The sequence below is a fragment of the Chrysemys picta genome, chromosome 23, assembly GCF_011386835.1.
Source record: "Chrysemys picta bellii isolate R12L10 chromosome 23, ASM1138683v2, whole genome shotgun sequence".
In the NCBI taxonomy this organism is placed as follows: Eukaryota; Metazoa; Chordata; order Testudines; family Emydidae; genus Chrysemys; species Chrysemys picta.
In genome coordinates this window covers 19,179,036-19,206,733 of record NC_088813.1, presented here as the reverse complement: position 1 = coordinate 19,206,733, position 27,698 = coordinate 19,179,036, and the positions used below count along the sequence as shown (strand labels likewise).

General features: G+C 49.8%; 1 protein-coding gene across 5 annotated transcripts in view; it reads left to right on the top strand.

The window, feature by feature from the left end:
- Window positions 1–27,698, top strand: part of EPHA10 (EPH receptor A10) — a 117,317-nt gene that overhangs the window by 41,348 nt on the left and 48,271 nt on the right. For 4 of the 5 annotated variants that reach the window (XR_010594692.1, XM_042853977.2, XM_042853976.2 and 1 more), the window contains exons 4-5: window positions 15,543–15,698; window positions 16,952–17,293. Coding sequence is in view for 4 of the 5 variants with exons in the window: in XM_042853977.2 (XP_042709911.1) it covers window positions 15,543–15,698; window positions 16,952–17,293 (498 nt within the window). In the remaining variant the exon portion in view is untranslated. Of the gene's footprint in view, window positions 1–15,542; window positions 15,731–16,951; window positions 17,294–27,698 lie in introns of those variants that run through there. The other variant, XM_008167093.4, reaches the window with a different exon arrangement.

Sequence of the window (27,698 nt, the reverse complement as noted above, 5' to 3'; positions counted from 1 at the left end):
CCAGTCGGAAATAGACGGGAAATGAACACTGCTACCCCTCCAACAGCTCCTATGGGGAGGAGAGGGGTACGTGGCCACCTCCCATCCTCCAGGTGTCTCTTTGGGGGTATCAGGGCTATTCTGCCCTCTGTGGGGTGAGGGGCAGGGCATGATGCTTCTTTGGGAGACTGACTTTGCACTCCAGAGACGCTTTGGCTGGAAATTAGTTGGCCTGTTTCTACATCCGAGTCTGGTTTGCTGCCCAGGGCCGAGCTGCTGCGCTTCTCGCCCGGACTTCCTTAATGATATTTAAATGTAATCTTTAGAGTGTGAATCTTAATTGCATGAAATCTGCAGCACCTCGTAGCTCCTGTCAGTGCTGGAGGCACGTAATAAAACCTCCGCTGCGCTCACAGGATGGAGGAGGCGCCTTGGTGCTTTGTCCGGGGATTAGTTCCTTGAAGATCTTGGGCTTGAATTTACCTAAAGTAAATTTGAGACAGCAAGGGGCAGATTTCCAGACGTGCTGAGCACTAACAGCCCACGTGCTCAGCCTCCTAAAAACCAGACCTTTCCTATCTCAAGGTGGGAACCCAAAGTTAGAGACCACTTTGGAACACGTGGGTCTGGGCTTGAATGTGTAGTGAGTGCCGAAAATGGGGAAATTGTCCCAGATCCAGATGATCACCCAGTGGTAATGTGCATTTATTAGCAGTGGGAATGTCCTCTGATCTACCTGGCATGAGATTGTGGGTGAATTTCTCCCACCTTTTAGTACTTTGATATTCTGATCCATTTCCCCCCACCGGCCATGGGGCTTGGGAATCTAGGACACACCTACACGGAGCACTTGTAGCTCTTCCTCGACAAGGGTTCTCTTTTCATCCATCCCCGTGTGCGAAGAAGCACACGTCCCCCCTGATAGTCTGATACAATGTCTGAAACATAACAGTGAGTTAAGCTTAATAATGGCAATCAGATGGATGAGAGGCCAGGAGTCAGCCTGGTACAGGGGCATCAGTGGTAGCTAAAATCCATGGGAAGAACTCCGGAGAGAAATTGCAGTGAGAGCAGTTTTGTAGTTCACAAATCGCAGGTGTAGAGACAAGTGAGATTGATGTTTATACAGTACTTCGAATGTTCAGTTTGCTGTAGACGCGTGTAGCTGGGACCCTTTTCTTCACTGACATCAGGAAGGGGGCTGGCATGCAGCTGAAACTGTGCTTTCACGTTACTTCAGTCACACAACAGGACACCTAGAAGTAGTATCTGTGTAGTCCACACGCAGGGCTCCACCTAGGGACCTGCAGATCCGGTATGTGTTAAATACATAAGACAACCTGTGAACAGCTGTTCGGTCCTTTGTAATGAAAAGTCACTAACAATGTGTGCGGTGTTCGTGCCATAGTTCTGAGTAACCGCTCCATTTGCCTCGCACTGGAGGAGAAGGTACCGGCTAACCGCAGACTGAAAGGGGATTTGTGGAATCACTGGTAGAGTGTGCTGGGTTTTCAGATGACTCGACACCTTAAGGCCAAGAATGCTACTGGGAGAAGTGAGCTAGAATAGGCTCACCACTAAGAAAAATGAAGACTGATTCTTTTCTAGGGAAAAGGGGCTGTTTTAACAGCTGCCCCTCTATCTGTGATTCATCTCTCATCCTTGCCCTTTGTAGGGAAATAGATTATGCAGTTAATCCCTGGCTCACTCTGGGGGCCTGTTGCTCACACCCCTCCCTCTCCTACCTGCTGATGTACTAGACCAAATCCAGTTCAATGGTTCATCCACCTTTTTCTCTTATAAAAGGTTTCACCCTAGTATTTCATTTAGTTACAGCAAAATCTGTGATCGTATACAATGGACACCAGAGAATTTGCCCTTGTCTTCAGGATTGTTTTTTCCTCTCCCCCCCCCCTCCCTTTTTTTTTCCAGGTGGGTGAAGTGAGTGAGTTCTCCACCTCGGCTCCTCAGTGGAGCAGAAGGGTGGAAGTCCAGTAGCACAGGAATGATTTTTCTGCAGCTAGGGAGAACAAGGCCCACTTGCCAGAAAGATCTTTGTCTGTTGGCCTGTGAAAGCCCAGTATGACCCAGTCTAGGCAGGTCTCCCCAGGGGGAGGAGTTTACAACCTGAGTGATAAATCTTAATCACACTCACACCCCTCCCCAGTGTTTGGTTCCTGGAGGATTGGGTTGCATACAATTTCTGGCCCACGGTGATACATAAACATAATACAATATGGTCCCCAAAGTTATTGCATGATATAGCTGTTACAACTGAGAAGGGGGCAAGGCACCAAAGAGGATCCCGTGAAATGCTGGGTAAAATCCAATGTGCTAGCTGGCCGACAGAAGTTTCTGCTCTTCCCTTCTGGTATCTCCTGTCTCTGAGGGCTCGTCTACACGCAGATGTTTATGTTGCCTTATCCGTTTCTCGGCTGATACAGTTTACAGTTAAAGCAGTATGACCTCCCAGTGTGGATGCAGTTATAACAGCATAAAGGGGCTCAGGGACCAGGCCGCTTTAACTCTGTCTAAATCAATAGAGTTACAGTGAAGCAAAAGCTGTGTGTGGAACAGCTTGAACATAGCAAAAGCCACTGCAGAGTTTCTTTAACACAGAAAAAAGCGTTCATGTTCTGGACATCCACCTCTCTGCTCTGTCTCGTCTTCCCCCACCTGGCACCTCAGAAGCTATAGGCAGAGTTGGACTCCTCTTCCCAAAGGAGTGGGACTGAATGTGGGTCCTGCGGCCTTCTGCTTGACTTCTGTTTTTCCCCTGGGCAGCGCCAGCAGCCTGTCTGATGTGACCCCACTCGGGGAGGGTGGTGCTGAGTTAACTTAGCAGCACGTTCGAGAATGTTCTGTCGCCTCCAGCTCCGGGGCTTTGCTTTGAGGCTTCCCTGTTGTGACCCACCAAGTTTATCCTGACACGGACTCGCACACAAAGGTAACTACCATCTTGAAAGGTGGTGTCTGAAGATTTTGGAGAGGAGAGACAAATCTTAGCTATACAGTGTCAGCTGGTTCTACCCGTCTCTCCCCTCTCCCAGGAACCTGAATGACGAGGCTTGGGCATTCTCATCCGTCATGGACCGTGATGGAAAAGAAGCCCTATAGGCGGAGTTGACAGAGAGAGACTCGCGGAAGGAAATGCACTAAAGCCGCACTCCCGCTCTCTGAGCTCAGCAATCCCACTGCGGGGGGCGAGGGGAGAAGTGAGGGGTGGGAAGAGGGGTTTTATGGTAGAGCACCAATGTGCCAGTGTCCATACTCTGTCTGTTGCTTCTCTCACAACAGTGTCTGTATTTTCTTCTATGCCCTTTCTGAGCTGGTCTGTCCAGCCTTCTTGGCATTCAAATCCTTCCTGAAAGCTACGTCTACCTCAGCCCCTACAAGCAACCTGCCAGGCGTTCTTGGCTCGTAGCAGGGCAGCAGGTGCTCTAGTATATGTGCAAAATTAAAGTGGGGAACTGAGACATGTACCAGGCGCCGCCCTGCCCCCTCTTCTCCCCCTGTTTTCTCTTTCCCTTTGGAAGCTCTGCAGGGCAGGGTTTTGACCTCCTACGTCTGCCCAACGTCCAGCATGCGTTGGGTGCCGCTGCACTGCGTTAATTTTCATTTATGTATCTGCCGGATACAACTTGCACCGTCAAAGAGAGACAAGTCACTTGGTTCAAGACAGCAAGAACAGCGGACGGGGTGGAGTGCCCCTGGGAATTCGAGGGTGGGGCTGATGGCTCCCATTCTCCTTAGCTGTCTCCAGAGCAGTTCCCCTGCTTTTCCATTGTCCCTTCGCTCTCGTTAGTCTTGCCTCGCCAGATCAGACGTGTAGTCCCTCTGGTTCCATGGCCTGCCTCCCAGGAGCGGCCAGCGACTTCTGATTCAGAGGGAGGAGGCTGTCTGTAGAAAGTGCCTGGCGAATTGTGCAGTGCTGAATGTGCCGTCTGGACTTGTCCCAGGGGTGGTGTGAATGTGGGTTCTTCCTGCTTGAACGTGCGTGCTGCCCTGCTTCTGCCCACCCCTCAGTTACGGGGGCACAATGATGGGAGGGGAGTGTTAACTGGGTGGGGGGAAGGGCCAGAGCCCTGATGTCTGTTCATCCTGGATCATTGGCACAGAGCAGACTGGAGCGCTACAAAGGAGCTGACTACGGAACTTTCAAACGTCATTGTGGGGAGCCACACACTGATAAATATTGATTTTTATTTCTACTCTTTGGCGAAGAGCAAATTAATTCCAGCTCACGTTGTTTGTGGCTATTGGATTAATAGGCGGCAGCGCTACTCCAGCTGGGACAGTGGCATTTCTCTTTGTATGAATAGATGTCAGCTTGAAACATCGTTTTAGCTATACGACCGAGTTGAAATTTGCAGCAAATGCTCTTGCCTTAGGGGAAATGATGTCACTGTTTTACCGCCGTGTGACAGGAGCTGGCTTTGGAATAGGGACTTTGAAGGCGCTCGGCGTGTGTGATTCATCACGAGGCCTCGACACAGCAGCACAATTATCCTCTGTGAAAGCCAGTTCCCTCCCTTCTAAACCGCCATCCTATGCAACTGATGGATTCTAAGGAGAAAATTGGTTTAGTGCTAAGTTCTGCCCTGTCCCTCAGCCATGGACAACAAAGAACTTTCTCCTGCAATGCTGTCTGCTGGTGTGTGTTGCCACTGTGCTTCAAAGGGGGTCTTTCTACAGTCTCTCAGGACCTACCCCCTGGTGTGTTAATTTGTGTATAATACCTAGAGCTTTGGGTGAGCCCTGTTAAACGAGCAGAGAGTTGAAGGGGCTAGTTTCTGAGCAGAGGTTAAGGGGAACCTAAAATGTATAACAACCCGCTCTTCATTTGCCCCTGCCCTTCAGTGTTTTCCCTGCAAGAAACACCCACCACCAAGTGGTCATCCATGTTCTGCTGAGAACCGATTATCAACAAGCCTCAGAATGAACCTGTAACCACCCCCCCCCCACTGCCGAATGCAGTAATGGGGTGTATGATGATGTGTGTAGCACTTGGAGTGGATAGACCAGGTTAATCCAAATCGGCTTGCATTCCCTCCCCAGCTAACTAGCTCCTCTGGCTCCACGCCAGGGACCTGTTTGAAGGAGGCTGGGCTGGTGGCTCTATGACTGGGAGGATGTGAGGGGATTGAAGGTTCCAGGTTTAACTCGTGAGGACGTGTACACGTGACCAGTAACAGTCCATAAACATACTGGTCTGAATCACTAGGTTTGGCGCGTTTGTCCTGTCATCTCTCCTTTATGGCCCTTTCATGAATGCATGCTATTCAACATCTCAGCACAGAAAATTAACGCACATTAGAAGTGTACGAACTTTGTCAAATACAATTTCTCACAAAAAAGTGAAAGGAATTGATTTTAGAAGACTACTGAGCTGTAGTGTTAATTATAAATGATCGTATAGGCGTTTGGGGGAGAAACTGCAGGCGTTATTGATTCGTGCTGGCAAGCATACAACACTTCCACTATAGCTATGAATTAAACAACATGAACAAGTTCAATAGTGCTAATGCATACTGTGTCCTTCAGGTTTTTTGTCTCTGTGCTTTAGAGATGTCTGTAGGGTTTATGGGTGAACAAAGTAAGTTGAGACAATGAGAAAAATACAGATCTGTCAAAAAGTTCAAAAATTAAATGCTTAAGAGGTATATAAAAAAACAAAGGTAAAGGCGACCACATTGAACAGCAGAAGAGCCATTGGTCTGGGAAGTGAAGAATTCCAGAAAGGGGGAGTCTGATTTCGCAAAGACAGCTCTCTAGAAGAAACAAACTCATGACCAAAATTTGGCTGCAAAGCCACAGTGAATGTGGGAAGATCCCAAGGGGGAGATAGATTTATCATAGGAGCTCAAGTTGAAGGTGAAAAGCCAGTGTGGCAACTGCTCCAGAAACTGTTTACTGGTCTGAGGATTGGGACAGTGTCCTCAGGCTGTTATGGAAACCTGATTAGGAAAAAAGCAATCTGTTTCCTCCTACACTTACAGCTAAACAAACCCTCTAGATTTAATACATCTGAGCCTCACACAAGAGCGAAAAGGGGAGAGAAGAAAGAATAGAAGAAAACGTGTTTAATTACAAAGTCAGCTTCTGTTCGGGTGTTTGAGCCGTAAAGCTCTACCCTTGGCGCTGAACCACTGCACGTCAGTGGGCAGCTTTCTACCTTCTATGAATGTGCCACTGCCGTGTGAAGCAACTGGCATCCTTAGCTTTGGTTAGGAAAAGGGAGTTGGATTTGAGGGTTTTTCTGTTCAAGACTCGAAGGGACTGAGTGATTTAGCTCTAGAATAACTCCCCCCGCCCCGGCCGGAAAGCAGGCTCTGGCCACTTTCAGGCCAGGCTCAGGTAGGGGGACCAGACAGCAAGTGTGAAAAATCGGATCGGGGGTGGGGGGTAATAGGAGGCTATATAAGAAAAAGACCCCAAAAATCGGGACTGTCCCTATAAAATTGGGACATCTGGTCACCCTAGGCTTGGGGTACAGTGGTACCCCCTGCTGTCCTGTCCTGGGAGCGACCTGCGAATAGAAACCTCAGTGGGATTCCCACATGCAGCTCAGGCCCCAAAGCCACAAAATCGGGGTTTGTGTGAGACCAGTGAGTTGCATTTTGCAGAGAAATGTGTGTATTTGTCCCCTAATGATGCGCTCTCTTCTGTGGGGGCTGCTGCTTGGCTTTGTGGAAAAACATTTGTATGTGGCCCTGGGGCGTCTCCTGCTGCGCTGCCTTGTTTGTGGAGGAGCTAGAACAGGGGGAATAACATCCTTTCTCCCCCAGAGTTCAGGGAATCTCTTGTCGGTACCTTTGCAGAGAGGGGTCTTGAGACGAGGAACGTGGCTTTCTGCGTCGGTTCAGGGTTAGCATCCCATGTGAAGCGCTCAAAGGCGAAGACGGTCCAGTGCCACTTGTTGAGAAACTGACAAACAGGCGGCTGAAGGGCTCGGGGTGGTGGCCCAAAGAAGATGTCTTGATAAGCGACAAGGGGAGGTAAATAGGAAGGAGCAAGAGCAGAGGTGTAAAAGTGAGGACAGTAAGCGTGGATTTTTGGTGGCATCAGAAAGGGGAGCCAGTGGAGAGATTGAGAAGGGGTGAGGTGGTTGCGGGAGAGAGGCACTGGGTGGAACACTGGCCTGCTCTTGTGTTCACCGCTCAGATGGTGGTGTGTCCAGACTTCCCACCACACGAATGCTTAGGAAGCGTGTACGCGAGAAATCCCTGCAGTCTGAGTCACCTACAGTCACACTGGGGCCTTGCACGCCCATGTCTCTAAACCATGTAACTTTGCCACTTTAATAATCTGGAACTCAAGCTGGGTTCTCGGTAACTGCAGCAAATCAGAGCTCCGAGTCCCTGCCTGTCTGCCCCCCCCCCCCCCACCAGTGCTTGTGATGTCACAGTCGTGTTAGATGCCGATCTAGCAGGGAGGTGAGTTGGCAGCGGTCACAGTTCGTTTCAAAGCCGTTCTCTGAATGCTAGGCGAAGATGAATGCAACTTCTGAGAATGCCTCCTTCCAAATCTGTGGGGTTTCTGTCCCACGCTGGAGCCCTGCTAATGCAGTGGCAGTGGCGGGTAAATACCCCAACTCCTGCTCTGACAGCTTCCTGGGGGTGCGGAAGGCTGGCAGCTGCACTGAAATTTGGAACTTCACAAATAATTTGACATCCTGTGAGCTAAAGTAGCTAAACTTCCTTTCAGTCAGATCCCTCCTGCCTTCACCATGCCGCTCTCCCTCCTGCGGAGGGCTCCGCTGTGACCCGAATCTTGTGGCTCCTACCACGTGCACCGCAAGCTCCCCTCCAGGCTGGGGTGTGTGCTGAGAGTTTGCGCAGCATGGTCAGAGCGTGTTTCGCCGTTATTGCTGATGGGAGAGATTGACATAACTGACTTCATTTCTCAGTTCTTCTCTTATTATTCTGGATTGACCTTGCCATGAATTCGGTGCTTCCATTTCCACAGAGAATGTCTCTCCCATCTGAGTGCTGGATTGGCTACATGATGCTGTTTTGTGACGTTCTGAGCCCTGCCAGTATCCACGACCATTTAGCCTTTTACAAATGCTTCAACGTGCCTTGCAAGGAGCCGGCGCTCCCCTCACAAAGCCCACCTCAGCGTGATTACATCTGAAAACGGCTCCCTGGAGGAAATGTTCAGAACATCCTCCTCTATCCTGCGGCTTGGAAAGATGAAGCTCACATTCAATACGGGGAGTTCCAGATTTTGACTGGACAACACACAAGGCAGCACAGCATCCTGGGCGGGGGTAGTGGCCAGAGGCTTTGCTCCCAGTTTCAAGGAAAGAGCGACTAGCACGAGCCCCAGGAGCAGCTCTGAGTTTTTATGAGCAGAGGCATCATGCAGGTGGGCTAAGAAATCCAGCCCCCCCGGCAGCAGACAGTTGTGATCTTCAAAGTGCTTGTCCTGAAATTCACCCAGAAGGGAAGTCCTCTCCCAGTCCTGCTGCCTGCTGGAGCAATTGCTGGTTTCCATTCGCAGGTCCCTCACCTTTTCTCTACAATATCAGCCTACCCCTTTTGAAGGAAGGCGTGGAGGAGCAGACCTGTACCACTGCTGTCGGGTGGAGAGGAAGCACATAAAGGAGTGTGTCCTTGTTTTAGTATTAGCATTAGGTTTCATTCCTAAATCCATAATAGGAAGTGGCTTCCACCTCGTATTTAATCTCCCCTCTGTGCTCATCCTCTTTATTTTATGCTAAGCTGCCATATTTACTCAGGTCTCTGCCCCACTCCTCTTTGCAAAACAATAAGCATGTTTCAGTTAGTCAGGTGAATGATAAGGCCACAGAGAATGGATTATTAATCTTCACTGGACTCTACTGATTTGCTGGGTCCGTTTTAGTGGGTTTTAACATGCTCGTGCTCACATTTGTCTGATTAAATACCATTGCATAATTTAAAAAGCGCTCTGCAGCTGCTGCTGCTGCATTATGCAGAGCTAGACAGACACTCCGCATGAACCGGGGAGAGGAGGGGCGGTGCACTGCTGCGCTGCAGCTAGCCAAGCCCTGTCAAGGAAGGGTTCTGACTTTACCAGTGCACTAAAGCTGCAAACATGTAAATGCGACAGCTGTAACAAGCAAATGGCTGTGGAATCCGGGCAGTGTGGGAGGATTTCTGACCGGGACCCGTCTCTGCAAATAAAATTTATTTCCACAACGGACCTTTGGGTACAGTGAACCCAACAGCACGGTGGTTCTCAACCTGCGGCCCAGTCAGCACAGAGCTGCGGCCCATGTGACATCCTCAGGGCCATACAGGTAGTACTGGTTGTGGCCCACATAACACGGCCCCCGATGGTAAACAGCTTGAGAACCACTGCAGCAGCAGGATCACAGCCCCTGCTGTTACTTACCCCTGGTGGGTTTCTACTTATTTCAATCTAGCCGTGTCTCCACGGTTCTCACAGCAAGATGGCAACTGAAAACTGGCTGTAGATTTTCCCCTTAGTGAGAGTGGCTGAGATTGAATCTCTTTAATCTCTTGGCCGAGTTATAAGATGCCACTAGCATTATCCCAGCCCGTCCTCCTGTTCTCAGAGAATTGTCTTTCCCCTAGGAGCCACGTGACTGCCAATTCCATGCTGAGAGGAGCTGCTCTCCATTGATGTCTGTCCCGGTAGGACTGTGAGCTGCAGATGGGAATGTGGACAGGAGAGCAGACGCTGACCGTAGCTGAGTCCTGCACTGCACTGTTAGCCATTAGGCTGCAGGACTCTTCACATTTCCATCTCAGGTGCTATGTTGGCATCAAATTAAATCCCTCTGCCACCACGTAATTAATAACTGGACTCCATCACTCAGCCAGGTCATGATGGGCCATGGTGCAGAGCCTTGACCTTCGAGTCTGTCTGTGTCCCCGGAGACCTGGGGGGAGGGCGGGTCTCATGTGCAGGTCACAGCGCCCCCGTTACCATAGGTGCTGCTGCAGAGCAGTTTTCACTTGCCCAGCCTAAGGATTATTCGGTGTCGCTTTGTGTGCACTGGCAATGGCTTCATGTTGCTTGTGTCTAAGTCACTATCTCATGCTACAGTACTTGCATGGAAGAGCTGGAATCCCATCGGTGGGTCTAGAGCAGTCTCTGCTCTAGGGGCTGGTTGTGCAGACACTGGAGTGAGACTCCAGAGACCTGCATTCAATTCCTGGTTCTGCCACTCTTCCTGTGTGACCTTCAGCCAGTCACATGACCCGTACCTCCATTTCCCTATCTTTAAAACGTGGTTAATACTTTCCTACCTTACAAGAAAACGGAGGATGAATTAATTGTTTGAGGCTCTCAGTTACTATAGTGTGCTGTGAAATGGAGAGGATGCGGCAGTTCTGTTGGGCAGGGGAAGACACAGATGTCCTACCATAATCTGAGCAGCTTTGCCATGTGCGTCTGAATGCTGCATCCCTACTAGCATCTGCTCTCCTTCCAGAAAAGGTCAGGCATGAAAGTTGATGTCACTTTCTTCCTTTGATAGAACCATCTCCACTCCTCCCTTCACAGAAATGCAGCAGCTGTGTATGTAAGAGCAAACCATCCCACGGGTGCATCTGCCAGGTTATCTATCTGCCAACCTACAGCACAAATCAATGATGCTTGTTTTGCTACTATTTTGAGCGCGCACAGTGTTTTAACAAGATGGGAACAAGTGTGCTTGCTGTCAATGCAAAGAATAAAGAATGCATGGTAAGCGAGTGGTCGCTTGCATGGGTATCAGTGATGGGACTAGGAGGGAGGCAGGCAGTTTGGTATGCTTGGGACCATGAGTTTGGTCATAGATTATGGAGCCATTACAATTATTTAACGTTTATATTGTGGAAGCACCTGGAGGCCCAGGAGTGGGGTGCAGATGACAATAAAAATGGTGATGGCATTATGTAAATCGATGGTGTGTCCTCATTTGAAATACTTTGTGCATCATTGGTCACCCCCTCTCTGGAAGGATAGTGCAGAATTTGGGGCATGGGAGTGGGAGAAGATTGGAGAAGGATTCCAGAAATGGTTAGGAGGCCTGGAAAAATTCTGTTAGAAAGAGACATTGAAAAGTTTGGGGTTGTTGTCCTTAGAAAGAAGACAAGAGGGGATTTGATAAAAGTCCATGACATATTGAATGGTCTGGAGAAGATAGGTTTCAGAGTAGCAGCCGTGTTAGTCTGTATCCGCAAAAAGAACAGGAGTACTTGTGGCACCTTAGAGACTAACAAATTTATTAGAGCATAAGCTTTCGTGGACTACAGCCCACTTCTTTGGATGCATATAGAGTGGAACATATATTGAGGAGATATATATACACACATACAGAGAGCATGAACAGATGGGAGTTGTCTTACCAACTCTGAGAGGCCAATTAAGTAAGAAAAAAACTTTTGAAGTGATAATCAAGATAGCCCAGTACAGACAGTTTGATAAGAAGTGTGAGAATACTTACAAGGGGAGAATACTTACAAGGGGAGATAGATTCAATGTTTGTAATGGCTGAGCCATTCCCAGTCCTTATTCAATCCTGAGTTGATTGTATCTAGTTTGCATATCAATTCCAGCTCAGCAGTCTCTCGTTGGAGTCTGTTTTTGAAGTTTTTCTGTTGTAAGATAGCCACCCGCAGGTCTGTCATTGAATGGCCAGACAGGTTAAAGTGTTCTCCCACTGATTTTTGAGTATTATGATTCCTGATGTCAGATTTGTGTCCATTAATTCTTTTGCGGAGAGACTGTCCGGTTTGGCCAATGTACATGGCAGAGCGGCATTGCTGGCACATGATGGCATATATCACATTGGTAGATGTGCAGGTGAATGAGCCCCTGATGGTATGGCTGATGTGATTAGGTTCTATGATGATGTCACTTGAATAGATATGTGGACAGAGTTGGCATCGGGCTTTGTTACAAGGATAGGTTCCTGGGTCAGTGTTTTTGTTCAGTGATGTGTGGTTGCTGGTGAGTATTTGCTTTAGGTTGGGGGGTTGTCTGTAAGCGAGGACAGGTCTGTCTCCCAAGATCTGTGAGAGTAAAGGATCATCTTTCAGGATAGGTTGTAGATCTCTGATGATGCGCTGGAGAGGTTTTAGTTGGGGGCTGAAGGTGACAACTAGTGGTGTTCTGTTATTTTCTTTGTTGGGACTGTCTTGTAGGAGGTGACTTCTGGGTACTCGTCTGGCTCTGTCAATCTGTTTTTTCACTTCAGCAGGTGGGTACTGTAGTTTTAAGAATGCTTGATAGAGATCTTGTAGGTGCTTGTCTCTATCTGAGGGATTGGAGCAAATGCGGTTATATCTTAGAGCTTGGCTGTAGACAATGGATCGTGTGGTGTGTCCTGGATGGAAGCTGGAGGCATGTAGGTAAGTGTAGCGGTCAGTAGGTTTCCGGTATAGGGTGGTATTTATGTGACCATCGCTTATTAGCACAGTAGTGTCCAGGAAATGGACCGCTTGTGTGGATTGATCTAGGCTGAGGTTGATGGTGGGATGGAAATTATTGAAATCATGGTGAAATTCCTCAAGGGCTTCTTTTCCATGGGTCCAGATGATGAAGATGTCATCAATGTAGCGCAAGTAGAGTAGGGGCGTTAGGGGACGAGAGCTAAGGAAGCATTGTTCTAAGTCAGCCATAAAAATGTTGGCATACTGTGGGGCCATGCGGGTACCCATAGCAGTGCCGCTGACTTGAAGGTATATATTGTCCCCAAATGTGAAATAGTTGTGGGTGAGGACAAAGTCATAGAGTTCAGCCACCAGGTTAGCTGTGACATTATCGGGGGTACTGTTCCTGATAGCTTGTAGTCCATCTTTGTGTGGAATATTGGTGGAGATTGGGGGATTTTGTTCTCCCTAACCCAACAAGGGGACATTCAAGGAAATTCTTCATCAGCATCATGGCAAATCCCACAGGAATGTGGCCTCCTTGCAAATCGAGCACCACTCTCTTGCAGCAAGAAGTGAACAAACAGAAAGGGACAAATCCAGTAGAGGGGAAAACGTTGGGCTTGAGCTTTTGCAAGGTTTGCTTAAAACAAAGACTGCCAAAAATATATGGGATTGTGCGCTCTTAAATCGATCCCAGATAAGCGAATAAGAGCAGGATCCGAGTCCTAGTTGGCTTCCTCACCATGATTAAGGGCCTGTGGTTTATGAATTGGGAGATCTGGGAGGCAGTTGTTGGCAACTGCAGGCTGCAGACCCTGGTTTCCTATTTCAGCGCATCATCCTGCAGCTTCCCCAGCATTCTGGTGAGTGCCAGGAAGGACGACAAGGAGAGAACAGCTGCTTCAGTGACAAAATTTCTCCCGATCGCTCTGTTTTTGCTTCCAAGAATTCTGAGCTGACCTGACTGGGCTTAGGAGGCTTGGCTTGCATCCCATACAGAAGTAGCGTTGACAACGGCCAGGCAGTTGTTAGTTTTTTGCGTGGCTGTAACATTGTGCAAGAATCCTATTTAATTTGGGTTTTCAGAGGCAAGAGCAGATTCACTGTCCTTTTGCAAATAGGGAAACAATCCTTGTTTTAAGGTTGAAAGCTGCACAAGATGCTATCGATACCCACTGCAGCAAAGCTCCTCGGCTGTACAGAGCTGAGAACGGGCAGCAGCTCAGTGCAGTGCCTGCCATAATACCGACATTATGCAATGGTTCAGTTCCTGCCGGCCGTTTCAGAGAAGATGTCTCTTACTGCGTGACACAGTCGAGTGGGCAGCTCTGCCTGAGTTACAGGCCTCTGGGAACATGGCACATTGGCCTTGGGAAATGCTGAGCTGGAATTCTCTCCCGTGCTGAGTGGGACTTGCAGTCTAAGCTGGGAAAGCATTTTGTTGTTGTTACTGGACACATTTGGGGAAGCTTGTTGGCAAAGCCTGCTCCATTCTTCCCCCTGATGTCTTGGTTTGCTTGGCTGGTATCGGGTAAAGCACTCTTGGAGGAGGTCTCATGGACATGGGCTCTGATTCGACACTGAAAGTCTATGACTACTGAGCATGGTTCTCCTCTTCCCTTGGTGCACGTGTACCTAGAACTGCAACAGGACATTGCAGGGATCAGGACATAAAACAAATGTGGGTTTGGGGCAACTCCTGAAAGGCCATTTGTGTAACATTAAAAAAAAAATTATCTCATTTGCATGGTAGGCCTCAACTCTGCCAGCCAGCTATCCATACATGTGCCAGACTCCAGGGAGCATAGAGAATACCAGAGAATGGTTAGCTGAACTTTGCTCTCAAGGAAGAGGAAGGATTAATAAAATGCTTCATGCCGCACCTTGATTTGACTTGCAGGGTGATGTGAATTCCAAAAAGACTTTGCAATAGATGAAAATCTGCCTTTCACTTTGTGTTGCCTGAGCATTCCATTGTCCTATGAATAAATGTCATCCCCAGCTGATCCTATATCTCTGGTACTTTGTCCTAAGATCACAATTGTAGCTGCCAGTATTATATCACGGTAAAAAATTAATGAACCGGAGTGCCCTGGAATAATTTCTTGTAAAAGGAACAATCTCAGCAGTGAACTCCTTAACAACGATAAGATATGGGGGTTTTGTGGAACTGTGCAGCTGGGAAGTTTAAAAGTGATTAAGTTTAAATATTCAAGAAGCTGATGAAGGGCTGATGCAGGCATAGCAGACAGCAGCACCTCACAACGAGAGGAAGGAGAAGCAAGCAAAGTGTGGTGCTGAAAGTTATGTTCTGCTCATATGTTCGGCTTGAATTCCAGCTGAGTCAACCTCATAGCAGTCCCTATTGGCTCAGCTGGGGGTGGCTCCCGCAACAGACAGAGGAGCTGCCCAATAGAGCAAAGGGGTCCTGGCTGGAGCTCCTGCTCCATGAGCCGGGCAGGAAAGCGCGTCTATCCAAGTCTGTCTGGCTGATCGCACCACGACTCTCACGCATTTGTTTTCAGGCTTCTCTCTTCCCAAATGCGTTCAGGGTCACCATTGAAACTAAGGACTTGTTTGGTTGAACCTCAAAGGTAATTTACAGAGAATACATGGGAACCAAAAGTTTATTAGTTTGTAAGTTTATATTCGTATCATTCAGTATCGATGACTATATTACACCACCTCACCGCCCACAACCCACCTCCTGTGTCGGTAAAGCCACACTCCTATTTGCCCAGGCTTGCAGCCTTGTGGCTTGATTCTCACTTACACGGACACCATTCTGGCAGTGTGAAGGGGCCTTAGAGTAAATGCTCTGTCACTGTTGGCTCTTCCCTCCCATTCAGACTGTGGCTAAATCCTGCTGCTGCGTCTGTGTCCTCTCTGGAACTTTCCCTGTCCCCCCGACTCCTAAAGCCCATGGCCATGCATTATTCATCGCCTGCCTCATCCTGCAGCCACCTCCTCCTTGTCCTCGCTCAGAGCCCCCCATTGCTCTCCTCATGCCTCTCCAACCTGCTGGAACTAAAATCTGGCAACCTTGACTCCGTGGAAAGGTTTCTGAACACTGAGACCCAAAACAAAGGGGGCCTCAGGACTTGGGGAAGGCTGGTCACTAACAACTGCTCCGTTTGCTTGTGTTGCCAGAACTCGGCTTGCCATAACAGTCTGTCTGTCTCTTCACAGCTTGCCCTACTGGATTTTATAAGCTATCCCCCCGACTCCCTCTCTGCTCTCCCTGCCCCGAACGCAGCTTCACACATCGAGAAGCCTCCACGTTCTGCACGTGCCAGAAGAACTACTCCCGGTCCCCGTCAGACCCGCCATCTGCCTCCTGCACCCGTACGTCTCTCTCCAGCAACATCCATGGTTCGGTAAATGGAAGGGAGAGAGAGGAGCCAGCCATAGCTGCCACTGCCCTGGGACTGGCCAGGCCTATGACGGGCCAAGGAGGTGCCCCCAACCCGGGTGGCAAGGCCACCAACACCCAGGCAGAGCCGCTTGGCCTCTATAGCTGTGTCCCAGGGTATTAGCATCACCGGGAGTTATTCCAGTAGCACCCGTAAGGAGCTCGGTGCTCTCCAAACAGATAGGAAAAGCCAGGCCCTACCGCAGGGAGCTCACAGTCGGAGGTTACAAGGCCTGAAATCTGGGGCTGTGAACATGCCAGTAAGGATTGCCGGCATTACCCCAATAAAACAAGGGCATACTTGTATAGACACAGCCTAGCACGGCCCACGTTTTTAATTAAATGGCATCAAGTTAATTACATTTGATTAATAGATACTACGGTGATGGGCACTTTAGAATTGCTTATATAATAAGCAGCAGCCTGCGTGGTTTGACTGACAGCTAGCCCGAGTAAGAGGTGTCTTATTCATGGCCTCACTGCAGAGCCAGATGGCTTAGGTCTACGCTATTTCACCGTGTGAAACAAGCAAAGCCAAGTCTCCAGCTTGGAGCAGTGTGAGTAGCCGGCATGTGTCAAGTGTCTGCAGGTATCCGACTCTAAGGCTCTGTCTGCACTGCAAGGACACTGCACGGTGTCCTTAATCTGGGTTAAAATAGTCAAGTTACGGCATCTTGGCTTTTCACTCCAGTTAGCAGCTTGAGTGCAACCCCATGTTCCCCTACAGGCGTTCATTTAAGCTGCTAATGCAAGTTAAAAGACAGGCTAACGTAGCAGGGAAAATGCAGCAGTTTGAGTTAGCTAATGCGGATTAGCTAACCTGAGTTAAGAACACGCCTTTTTCTGCAGTGTAGACGTACACTCAGACTGATCATTAATCCTGTTCTGCCTTGCTCAGAGCTTTCTTTAAAACGTTGCTTCAGTGCGGACACTCTCCGTGCTGCACCTGCAGCACATATTGCACAGGGCTGAGGCTGCCCAAGTGACGCCTTGTGTTACTGGATGGCATTACGAGTGCCCTAGAAACAGGCTCTCTTGGATCCAGCTTTTCCTCTGCCATTCTGTAATTTCCCCTGAATTCCAGTGCCAGTGCCAGTGGGGTTATAACTGTGACGGCCCCGCACTGGTGCTGCTGGTGGTTGCACCCAGTGCACACGCAGTGAAACGCTCCCTCTTCTGCTTGCAGGTCCCCCATCTGCTCCAAGGAATCTCATCTACAGCCTGAAGCAGTCCACGCTGGTTCTGGAATGGAGCGCACCAGCAGACTTGGGCGGCCGGACCGACATCACCTATAACCTCCTTTGTGACCGCTGCTCGGCGGCTCTCCGGCGGCAGTGCGAGCAGTGCGGCAGCAGCGTTGGCTTTGTGCCTCAGCAGACGGGATTGGTGGACAGGACCGTTACCCTGGTGAACTTGCTACCACATGTTAACTACACTATCCGGGTGGCAGCTGTCAATGGCGTCTCTGATTTCAATGCCTTGTCAAAGCCGCAGTACGCGGAAGTGAACATCTCCACCAGCCTCACAGGTATGGGCCACCCCCGGCTGCACTTGCTGCTTTACCCCCCTCTGCTCCTTCCTGTGAACGTCTGGGACTTGCACTTTGTGATGCAAGAATCCCAAAGGGGTAAAAAGGGAGTGGTGGAGAGCCGCCCCCCCACCCCCCCAGGCTGACTCTGCGGCCTGTGGTGATTGTCCAGCATGGCAGTGGCACAGCTCTAGAATGAAGTTCGCTGGCTTAGAGTTCTGACCATTTTTGTTAACTTAGAGCTCTCCTGGAAAGCCCAAGGTTTTCTGAGCACTTCTGCAGCACTGAGCCCCAGGGCCCCCGGGGAGGAACAGTCAGGTTAGCACCCGCAGCGGCCATCACTTTACAGAAGGGACGTGGGTCATGTTCACTGCTGGCCCAATATGCTCCTCTTGAAGCAAGTGACGAATACAGGAGCCACTGGGCCTGATATGCTGGAGCGTGATCCAGAGCAGCTGTTTCTGGAATCCCAGCGTGCTCTGAGGACACAGTGCTGGGGCGTGACGTTCCTCGGCAGAGCTCCTGGGAATGCCTGGTTGGAGGATGTCCCCCCAGTAACATGAGACCACCTGCTCCTGGAGCTGGCCTGTCCAGCACTGCAGCTCTTTCTGCTGCAGCCCGTGCTCCATACCAAGCCGTCAGGATCTGGGCTGGGAGGCTGGGGGATACAGTGCACAGGGCTGAGTAGTCACGTCACAGTTCCCTGCATTCCCAAATGTGCTGGCCATGTTCCTGTCCTAGTCCATTTCCTGGCACCTTCACCAGGAAGCCAGAGATCCTTTCATTTGTCTACCTGCTCTCATGAGCTGTTAGGAGTTTTTCTAAGATGGCTGAGCGAGCCGGAGGGGTTTACACTGCTCAGCTGGTGTTTCCGTAGCTTTGCCTTCTGGGAGGAGGTGATTGCTCACATACAGCTCGGCCAGTGGATTTCCCCCACACGAGGACTTGGCAATTCCCCCCCCCCCAGGCCTCTCACCTTCACCTCGTCTGCTGGATACTCAGGGACACGCAGATACTACAGCAGTGATGAGGACCATACCAGTGCCTAGGCAGATAGATGGGAAGAGACAGAAGCAGCTCTGTGGCACTCAGGCTGGTTTTCATTGCTAGAATACAGAGAACAGAAGCTTGCTGGGTTTAGAAAAGCCCATCGCTCAGCAATGAAGATGGACACTCTGCTGCAGACAGGGCTGGATTAACGCAGGGGCTTTAGGGGCTGCAGCCCAGGGCCCTGGACTAAGGGGGGCCCCAGTGCAGCGGGGCTCAGGCAGGCTGCCTGCATGCCCTGGCCCCACGCTGCTCCTGGAAACGGCTGGCTGCTGGCACGTCTCTGTGGCCCCTGATTGGGGGGGGAGCGGCTCCGTGCGCTGCCCCCCGCTCCCAGGGAACCGGCCAAGAGCCCCGCTGGGCTGCCGGCCAGGAGCTGCCTGTGGTAAGCGCCTCCCAGACGGAGCCTGCACCTTGCACCCCCTCCTGCACCTCGACCTCCTGCCCCAGATCAGAATCCCCTCCTGCACCAAACTCCCTCCCAGAAAGAAATGAATATAACAGCTGTTCTAAGGGAAGAAGCAGGCTATTTTGAATTAACTTAACTCTATTCTACATGTTTTGAGACTGAAATGTAACCACAGAACGGCTTTATGTTAATTAGAAGGCAAGTTTAGTATAGCGTTAGTAGCCTTGGTGCCATAACTGTGATCATTTTGTTTTAAATTAGGAAAAAGACTTGTAGACAGAGGCCCCACGCAATCTAGTAGCCCCGGGCCCACGGGAGAGCCCTTAGCACTCCATGAACTGTGCTATTTCAAAGCTACACGACAGTCACTATTCTGACAGTGAGGTTCTGAGCTCCATGGAGCTGTGAGTCCACGGCGTGATTAAGTTACAGTTTGAATTTATGGATCACAAAAATGTCTTCAGGGAATCAGTTCTTGCAACCCAGGCACGTGAAACTCCTTAACAGAGAGTGATTCAGCGGCTGGCTGTCCCACGGGAATAGGAGAGCGTTAGAATTGTTGGTTACATTGTTTTCTCCAGGCCACGTTTCAGGGCACAATTTCCCATTGTAAATGTCTTCCTTCCCCTAGGGGCTCACACCTTTAATTGCCTGACCTGAGCAGAACAGAGGAGCCTTTCTGTCTGCATGCCAGAGCCCTTCCCTGGTGGAGAGGGGCTTGTTCCCACTGCTCCAATCCCGTTCTGTTTCTGCAGGTCCCTCTCCATGATTTAAACCTCCCCAAGGCAAGCCAGGGAGGGCTTGTTGTGTCCTTGTCTCTCCCTCTGTTGGTGTTAATTTGCATGAAAATCCATTCCCCAGCCACAGTTAATGGAGATGAGCCATCTCCATGTCCCTCTCCATAGGAATTGGCCAACAATTTAATCTTGAGAGATTAAACTTTGATCTTGTTAGGAATAATTTCCCCACCATTTGATCAAATGTTTTTGCTCACGCTGCTTTTTCTTTCCTTACTCAGTAATTTCTATGGCTGTGCAGTCTAGATGCAAGGCCAACATGGACCTATCCTTCCACACAGGAGACCTCTTCTGGTCAGTGGAGAGCTTTTAGTGCCTGAGCTCATGTTAACCCCGTAGGTCCAGGGAGTCAAGCAGCCAGATGGCTTGTAGAAAAGTCAGATTAGCCCCCAGGGAAATGCTGTGGCTGCAGGAGAGCTTGTTAGGGGAGCTCTCTGAGAGGCAAGGGCGGGAGGGACGTGTGTTTGAGCCACTCACAGGTCACTGAGTGACAGATTCTTGCTGCCATTGGAAAAAGAGACTTTCCTGGCTTGGCAGCAAACAGGCAGAATGTGTTTCCATGTTGCTTTGACTTCTCCATAGGTGGGAAGCCAACACTGGTCACAGCTGGCAAGTGGGGAAGGACAAGAGGGCTGATTTGCAAGTTTCCAGAACCCGAGTGTATTAGACACGGGGACTGGATGAATCTGTTAGCTGACAGGGATGAGAAACAGAGAGAGGTTTCTCTAAAGCAGGGGCTCTCAACCTTTCCAGGCAACTGTAGCCCTTTCAGGAGTCTGATTTGTCTTGCATATCCCAAGTTTCACCTCACTTAAAAACAACTTGCTTACAAAATCAGACATAAAAATACAAAAGTGTCCCAAGGACACTAGTACTGAACAATGGCTGACTCTCATTTTTACCATATAATTATAAAATAAATCAATTGGAATATAAATATTGTACTTACAGTTCAGTGCACAGTATATAGAGCAATATAAACATCATTGTCTGTATAGAGTCCTGTGGCACCTTATAGACCAACAGACGTATTGGAGCATAAGCTTTTCTGGGTGAATACTCACTTCATCGGATCCGAAGAAGTGGGTATTCACCCACGAAAGCTCATGCTCCAATATGTCTGTTGGTCTATAAGGTGCCACAGGACTCTCTGCTGCTTTTACAGATCCAGACTAACACGGCTACCCCTCTGATACTTGACATCATTGTCTGCATGAAACTTTAGTTTGTACTGACATCGCTAGTGCTTATTATGTGGCCTGTTGTAAAGCTAGGCAAATATCTGGATGAGTTGATGGACCCCTTGGAAGACCCTGTGTTGTACCCCCAGGGGTCTGCGTCCCCCTGGTTGAGAACAACTGCTTAGAGGAGCTCCCACAAAGGTCTCCCAGCAGAGGGCAGGGGGGAGACAGGTGCGCTCAGAATCTGCATCCTGAGCAATTATGTCATATAGGAGGAGACTAAGGCAAAGCTAGGACAGCAACTATTCTGCAAGATCCCTCCTCCTCCAGTGAGCGAGAAGCAAGTGGCAACACAAGTCAGATTATCATACACCCCAGATGTGTGTATTTAATGTGTCCCTTCTCCTTCATAAGTGGGAATCCTGGGTGGTTCTCGCAAACTGCTTAACAAATACATGACTCCCAAAGAAACTGAAATGCAGACAAAGAATGTGGCAAGTAAACTATTCCAAATCAATGTCTCTTGTCAAGCCGCTGAGATTCCGGATGCAGATGGCAATACAGAAACTAGCTAACCAGCTGAGACTTCTGCACCATTCAGGAAGTTTCCTGAAGCATGTTCATTTTTGCTGCTGAAATTGGCTTTTACCTAGGTGGCGAGAATCAGTGGAATTGCTAGATTGGAATGGCCAATTTTGTTCTTTTTGTGTTTGGTCTTTTGGGGGGGTTCTGCTGAGTTGCAGGAGACCCAATTCCTCTGTTTTGATCTGTCATGTAAAAAATGACGGTGATAATTAACTTGTGCCCACCAGCCAAGAAGGAAAGGAGGGCACCTTCCCACACAAAGGTGGCTTACAAGTCTGACTTGCCTGCAACATTCCTGCAAGATAAGAGACCAACCTTCCTTGGTGAAATCCCTGCACCTGCATGTGTGCCCTGCTCCAGGGGGTCAGACAGGAAGAGCAGCAAAACTCATTTTGAATGTGCAATCCAAACCCTGGGCATTGCAGTCACAGTTCCAGGGGCCTCCGCTTTGTTTAACAAGCTGTCACTTGCAATTTTCTGTGAGCCTTGATTTCCCGCACGAGAGCAGCTCTGTGCCCCAAGTTAAAGTGGGCTGTTAATGCACTGCAGAGCATAAGCCCATTCTGTGAACTCTGCCCTGGTGAGATGGTTCATACCTGGGGTTCTCCGCAAACATGCCTCTTCCAGGCACTCCCATTGTGTGTGTGTGGGGGGAATGTGCTTCCCTGTGCTGCCAGTGGAACATCCCTTACATCAGGGAAAGGCAGTGAGCAGAGGAGAGCTTGGGGCGGTTTATATTCGCTCCTGAATGGCTGGGACTCCTGCCTGCCTGGGGGGAAAAGTTTCTTTTTCAAGGGCTTTTAAGCTACTGGTCGGATCCTGAACGTGCGCTGGTCTTGGTCGAGGTGCAATAGAAAAGAGCAGTAACCAGGGGTTTGGGACTATAGCTCATCGCTCTGAGCCATTCCTAAGAGCCTGGATACGAGAATTGCTGAACTCCTGCTGATTTCAGAGACTTCGGAGACGGGTGTTGGACTGAGCCAGGCACAGGGAGGCTGTAAGGGGGTGGGGGAGGGAACGAGCTGGTGCCCTTGAAGTCCAGCTTTCCCTCTGGCCTTCCACCTGCCCCTTCCTGCCTTAGAGCCTGGCTACCTGTGCGGCGCGCTCTGGCTCTGCGTCTGGAGACCGTGAGATGCAGGAGGCTTTTCAAGGCAGCCTGCTTAGCACGTGTGAGGAATCCACCATTATGGCTGGGGACCCTCGGATACAAAACCGGCGCCGGCGGCTGCGCTGGGGTCACAGAGCCGTCGGTGGAAGCAGCGCTGAGAAGCTCTTTCACGTCTCAGTTGCTGCAGGGTTGTGAGACCCTTATAGGTTCCCGTGAGAAGGTCGAGCCTGAGCCTCCCCGGCTCTCGTTCCCTTGGCGGGTGCCTCAGCAAGCCCAGAGCATTCAGACCATTCCAGACCTCAGCTAGTCCGCTTCACCGGGGAAGAGCATCCTGACTACGGGCCTGGAAAGAAGCAGAGGAGGCCCAGGCTTCCTACATTGCTTCAGTTACTATCCGAGCACGGGTGCAGGTGTCGGAGGCTCACAGAGCTAAGGAAGGGGCTGTTCTCTTCTTGGCATAAGCCCTGGAAGCAGGAGCGCCGCCAGGTTTGCTGCCGCCCTAGGTGGCAGAAGGTCCCGCCCCGAAATGCCGCCGCGGTTGCCACCCCCCAAATTGTAGTGCCCTAGGCGACCGCCTAGGTCGTCTAATGGGTTGCGCGGCCCTGCCTGGCAGTTAGGGTTTAGCAGGACTCGTTAGGCATATCTCCAGCTGTGTCCTGGACTGCTCTGATGCCCCACGACAGTGTAATGTGGACGTCTCTGTGGGAGAGAAGTGTGGAAAGAGAGACGCCAGGACCCCCTGGAAGATGCAGACGCAGAGGAGACCTTGTTCGTGGCTGGGACGTTGCAGCCTCAGGGGATGAGATCTGCAGCAGCAAAGCTCCGGCTGCAGATATACAGATTGTCGGAGAATAACCTTCCACAAGATTCAGAGGAAAACTTAAAAAAAGAAAGAAGGTCTCAGTTAGCTGCCAGGTCCCTGTACCTGTAACTATAGCTTGGACTAAAGCTTTCAGCTCTAACCACTTCCCGCCCGTCAGTGTTCACAAGAGGTTTCATTAACACTTCTCCATTGTGTCTGCGGGGGGGAAAAGAGGCAATTTAGTCTACAGGAGGCAAAATTAATACTGTGTTTTTTCTAATCTGGCCCAGCATGGGGCTAAGTAAAAGTGTTTGAGGAGAGAATGGAGCTGCTTACCTGCAGGGGAGGAGTGCATTAACCTCTGCACACTGTAGGACAAGGCCCTTTACATTCCCGGCAGGTGTTGGGGTCTGTCTTTTAAATTTGTTGCAAATTAATAGTGCGGCCATGGCTGAAATACACTCTAATTTCTGTCTGTGGGGGTGTGATTTGTGCCCAATTAGGGCCTGGTAGGGAAGCTTTATATGGTCACACGTGGCTGGCATGCTCCTGACCACCCTACCCAGACCGGGTGGTAACCAGGTAACCAGACTTCTCCTGGTCTATTGCACAAGCGTGAGGGTTCAGAGACACTGGCCAGTCTCCTGCAGAAACACCCCTGGGGCTCTTTCCTATCTGCTCAGAGGAGAGGGGACCTTGGTTTTTAGCATCTATTCTGAAAGAGCCTCCCAATGAAATGCCTGGAGCTTCATTTACAGCATAGATGGCAAGTTCCTTGTGGCACGAACTGTCCTGTGCGGTGCTCAGTTGGCCGAGGGAAGAGTTCATTACCTCAGGCAGGCCGTTCTGTGGAATGTGTGAATTATTTTGCTCGGTTCCCTGACGTTCTCCCCACATATCTGCAGCCTCCAGCAGGAAAGTGCTGGCATCTCCAAGTGCTCACGCCAGTTCTAGCGCACGCTCCCTCGGCATTTCCTTACTGATCTCAGACTCCCTTTGAACCGGCAGGGGGCTGGCCATATGCTCCCCTTTGCCACGGTTCATCTGGATGTGCCAACCGCGGCAGGAGAGGCAGCTGGACTGTATTAATGAGGAAAACTCCCTCCTGGATTTGAGTAAACTGGAGGTTTTGAACTATAATTACAGTACTCGATCTTCACCAGCCAATAACTACTCAGAGTGACGCTTATTAACAAGAAATTCAAATGTCCTCATTCTTACCCGTACGGAGAGAAACATTAGGTAACAAACAGGAGCTGGGCACAGCCCACATTACGGCACCAGCTCAGCAAATAAAAGGGAGCTGCTGTTACCTGCAGAATTCTCAGCAGGCCTTGGCTTCTAGCCAGCTGACTCGGCTGAGATGCATTTCAGTCCTGGCTCCCAGGTGCTCCTCACATACCGGCACTGGTCACTGTTGCTAGATACGTGGGTTCAGTTGCTGCTGCGTTTAATGGGCAGCTTTTCTAAATACATTAAAACAAATTCAAGAGCTTTGTCTGTACTAGTCCAACACCAGCCATGCCCCTGAGCGCTGGGTTCACTCTCTGGATCTTCAGGAGGGAGTGCAGTCTCCTGAATGGTTCAGAGGGGAAAGGGAGTCAGGACTCCTGAGTTCTATTCCTGGCTCTGCCACAGGTTTCCTGTGTGACCTTGGGTGAGTCACTTCCCCTGTCTGTGCCTCAACATCCCCATCTGTAAAATTGGCCAGCATGATTATCCCCATGTCCCAAGGTGCTTGCGTCTGTCAAGCACTCGTTTGCTGAGCACTCAAAGTTCTCACTGAAGTCAGTCCTCCTGCTCCCAGGCTCTAAGTGTCAGATTTTCAAATACCCTAGGGAGTGAGAAGTGGGGTTATTCCTGATAAATCCACTTCTTCTGCCCCGATACCTGGTCTGCGTGCATAACTGGGCAAACTAGCAGGGCAGGAGGGTCAGTGCAGTGCCTTTCAGGGACACTAAGCACTAGATTTATGGCTCACAGTGTCCATTTAATGTCACAGCCTGGAGTTCTCTGCAGCCAATTCACACAAATTAACAGGTGCGAATTAATGTTTGTGGCTTAAACTTCTGCTGTGTGTCCCTGTGGTCATTTAGGCTTTGTCTTGGCTCTCTTATGGCTGCTGAACACAATCGGACCTCAGGTATAGAGTGTGCAATAGCTGAATGCTGATTTTGTAAAGCAATTCACGAGCTAGGAGTGAACAGTTCCCAGCATCACACATCCTCGAGCCATCTTTTCTTTGGCATGTCTCTGTGGCTGTTGGGCTCAGTCCAGGTTGAGAGAGATCAGCTGCCTTTCCACAACGTTAACTCCAGTGTTAGTTCTCTTCCCTTCCTGCCTTCGCTTTGGGATCCTCTTGCTAATTTCTTTGGATGATTTGGAGTGTGATTTTTCGGTTGCACGCTGGATGTGGTTTGCTTTGTAGCTCTGGCTCCTGGAGGTGCTGAGCTCTGCCCCTTTAGGTGAGAGCTCTCTCCCATACTTCTCCCCCCACCCCAACCAGGGTGCTAACTTGGAGTGTGTAGCTTGACTTGTGCTTATTACACGTGTTCTCCCTGCATGCCAAATGGCAACAGAGACAGACAGAAAATGTCTGTGGAGAATAATCTTATCCTCTAAAGATTTCCTGAAGGGCCCCTCTCAGTTCCTTAGCCATTAAATCACACGTTCCAAGTTCTTTTGCACAGATACCTTACACACCATTAATTTCCCTTCTGTGCTTTCCCAGGCTGAAAACCCCACCTTTGCTTTCTGGGATTTTTATACTGACAGGGCACAAACTGGGCAGGATTTTCAGGGAAGACTTGCTGAAGTTTTCTAATAACACGATGGCTCATGCCATGTTAAACCCAAATCCTCGCCAACTCTGCGAATAAACTTGGATGCCTGGTCTCATATCTACTGATAGCGTGCTGTGCCAGGAAGCTGTCCCTAGGTAGAGAGGAGTTTAGGCACTGGGGTCTATTAACCGTCTCTGGCCATTAAACCCCAGGAATAGCTGCATGGAAGTAGCTAGGTTTAAAATGAAGGGTGTGTCTACACTGCAGTTAAACACCCACGGCTGGACCATGGTAGCTGACTTGGGCTGTGGGGCTGTAAAACTGTGGTTTCCATGTGTGGGACCCCGCCAAGGGGGAGGGTCCCAAAGGCCAGACTCCAGCCTGAGCCCGAACCCGAACGTCTACACTGCCATTTTACAGTCCTGCGTCCCGAGCCCCATGAGCCCCTGTCAGCTGACGGGGGCCAGCCCAGCCGCAGGTGTTTAATTGCAGTGTAGACACAGAAACGGCATTACCCAGAAAAACGGAATCCTCCTGGCTCTGGATTTTTCCCGTTTCAGGGGAACATTAGCCCGTTAGGCTATTTCAGCCCTTCCCAACAGCTCGCTGCATTTATAATGATAAATACCTTGGGGGGAAGGAGAGTGGGGAGGAGGGAATCTTTTACTGCCCTATTAAAGCAGTGTGTCCCCCCCCATTTGAAATTCTTGAATTATAAATTGTGCAGCCCCAGAGAGAGCTGCTTTCTCGTATAGATGTTCTGTTAGTGACGTGCTCTTTAAATCTGCTGGCATGATGCCCTCTGGGTGGGTGGGTGGGAGCGTTTAAAGCAGCAGTTTCAACTTTCTGTTTCCTTGGGATTGCCCTGGGCAGTCTCTGGCTGAATCTGCCTCAAGTCACGTTCCAAACCTTTGCAAGCGTGTTCATCTTGGAGTTGTTTGGCTTAGACCTTTGTTCCATGCAGAATAAAAAACCTGATATTTCACTACTCCTGGGGGACTTGCAGGATGCCCACAGTCTACAGGGAAAGATGCTAAATTAATGCTGCATTAAAGGACACAGGATGCCTCTGGGAAGCAATTGAGCTGGAAAATGAAAGCTTCTCTCTCAGAATAAAGGTGAGTTGGTGAACTTGGAAGAGAGATCCCAAAGCTCGCTCTTCTGCCATGTAGCCACCCATGTGGCACCTTCCCCGGGACGCAGACTAGTTTGCCTCTCTAATTATGATGGAGAGAGGGGGATTTATCTGGCACCCCCACAGATCTCCTCTGTTTCCCTATTCTCTCCTTTCTGAGCCTCTGCTTCCACTCCCAGTAACACCACAAGAGTTGCCCATATGCACGGAGAGGAGATAGTTAGTTATTCTGATTCCTTGGTGGATCACGTCTGAATGTCTTTGCGAAGCCTCCCTCTCCAATCCCCCTGGGGAATGGATCGGTGAAACATTGCAATGAACGTGGATCCCAGCCTCCCCCAGGAGGCAGGAGCCCGCCCCAGGTATTTAGGACATCTTTAGACATCTCCTGCTAGAATCCATATTTCAGATGCCGTTGTTTTCTCAGCAGATGGCTGCAGTGAGTACACCTATTTTTATGCCTTTTCTGCTGGTTTGTTTGTTAATTAAGAGGAACAAAGCCATGCACAATGAGATGGAGTTTATAAAATCAGGCAGAATGGTGAATAATTTAATGTT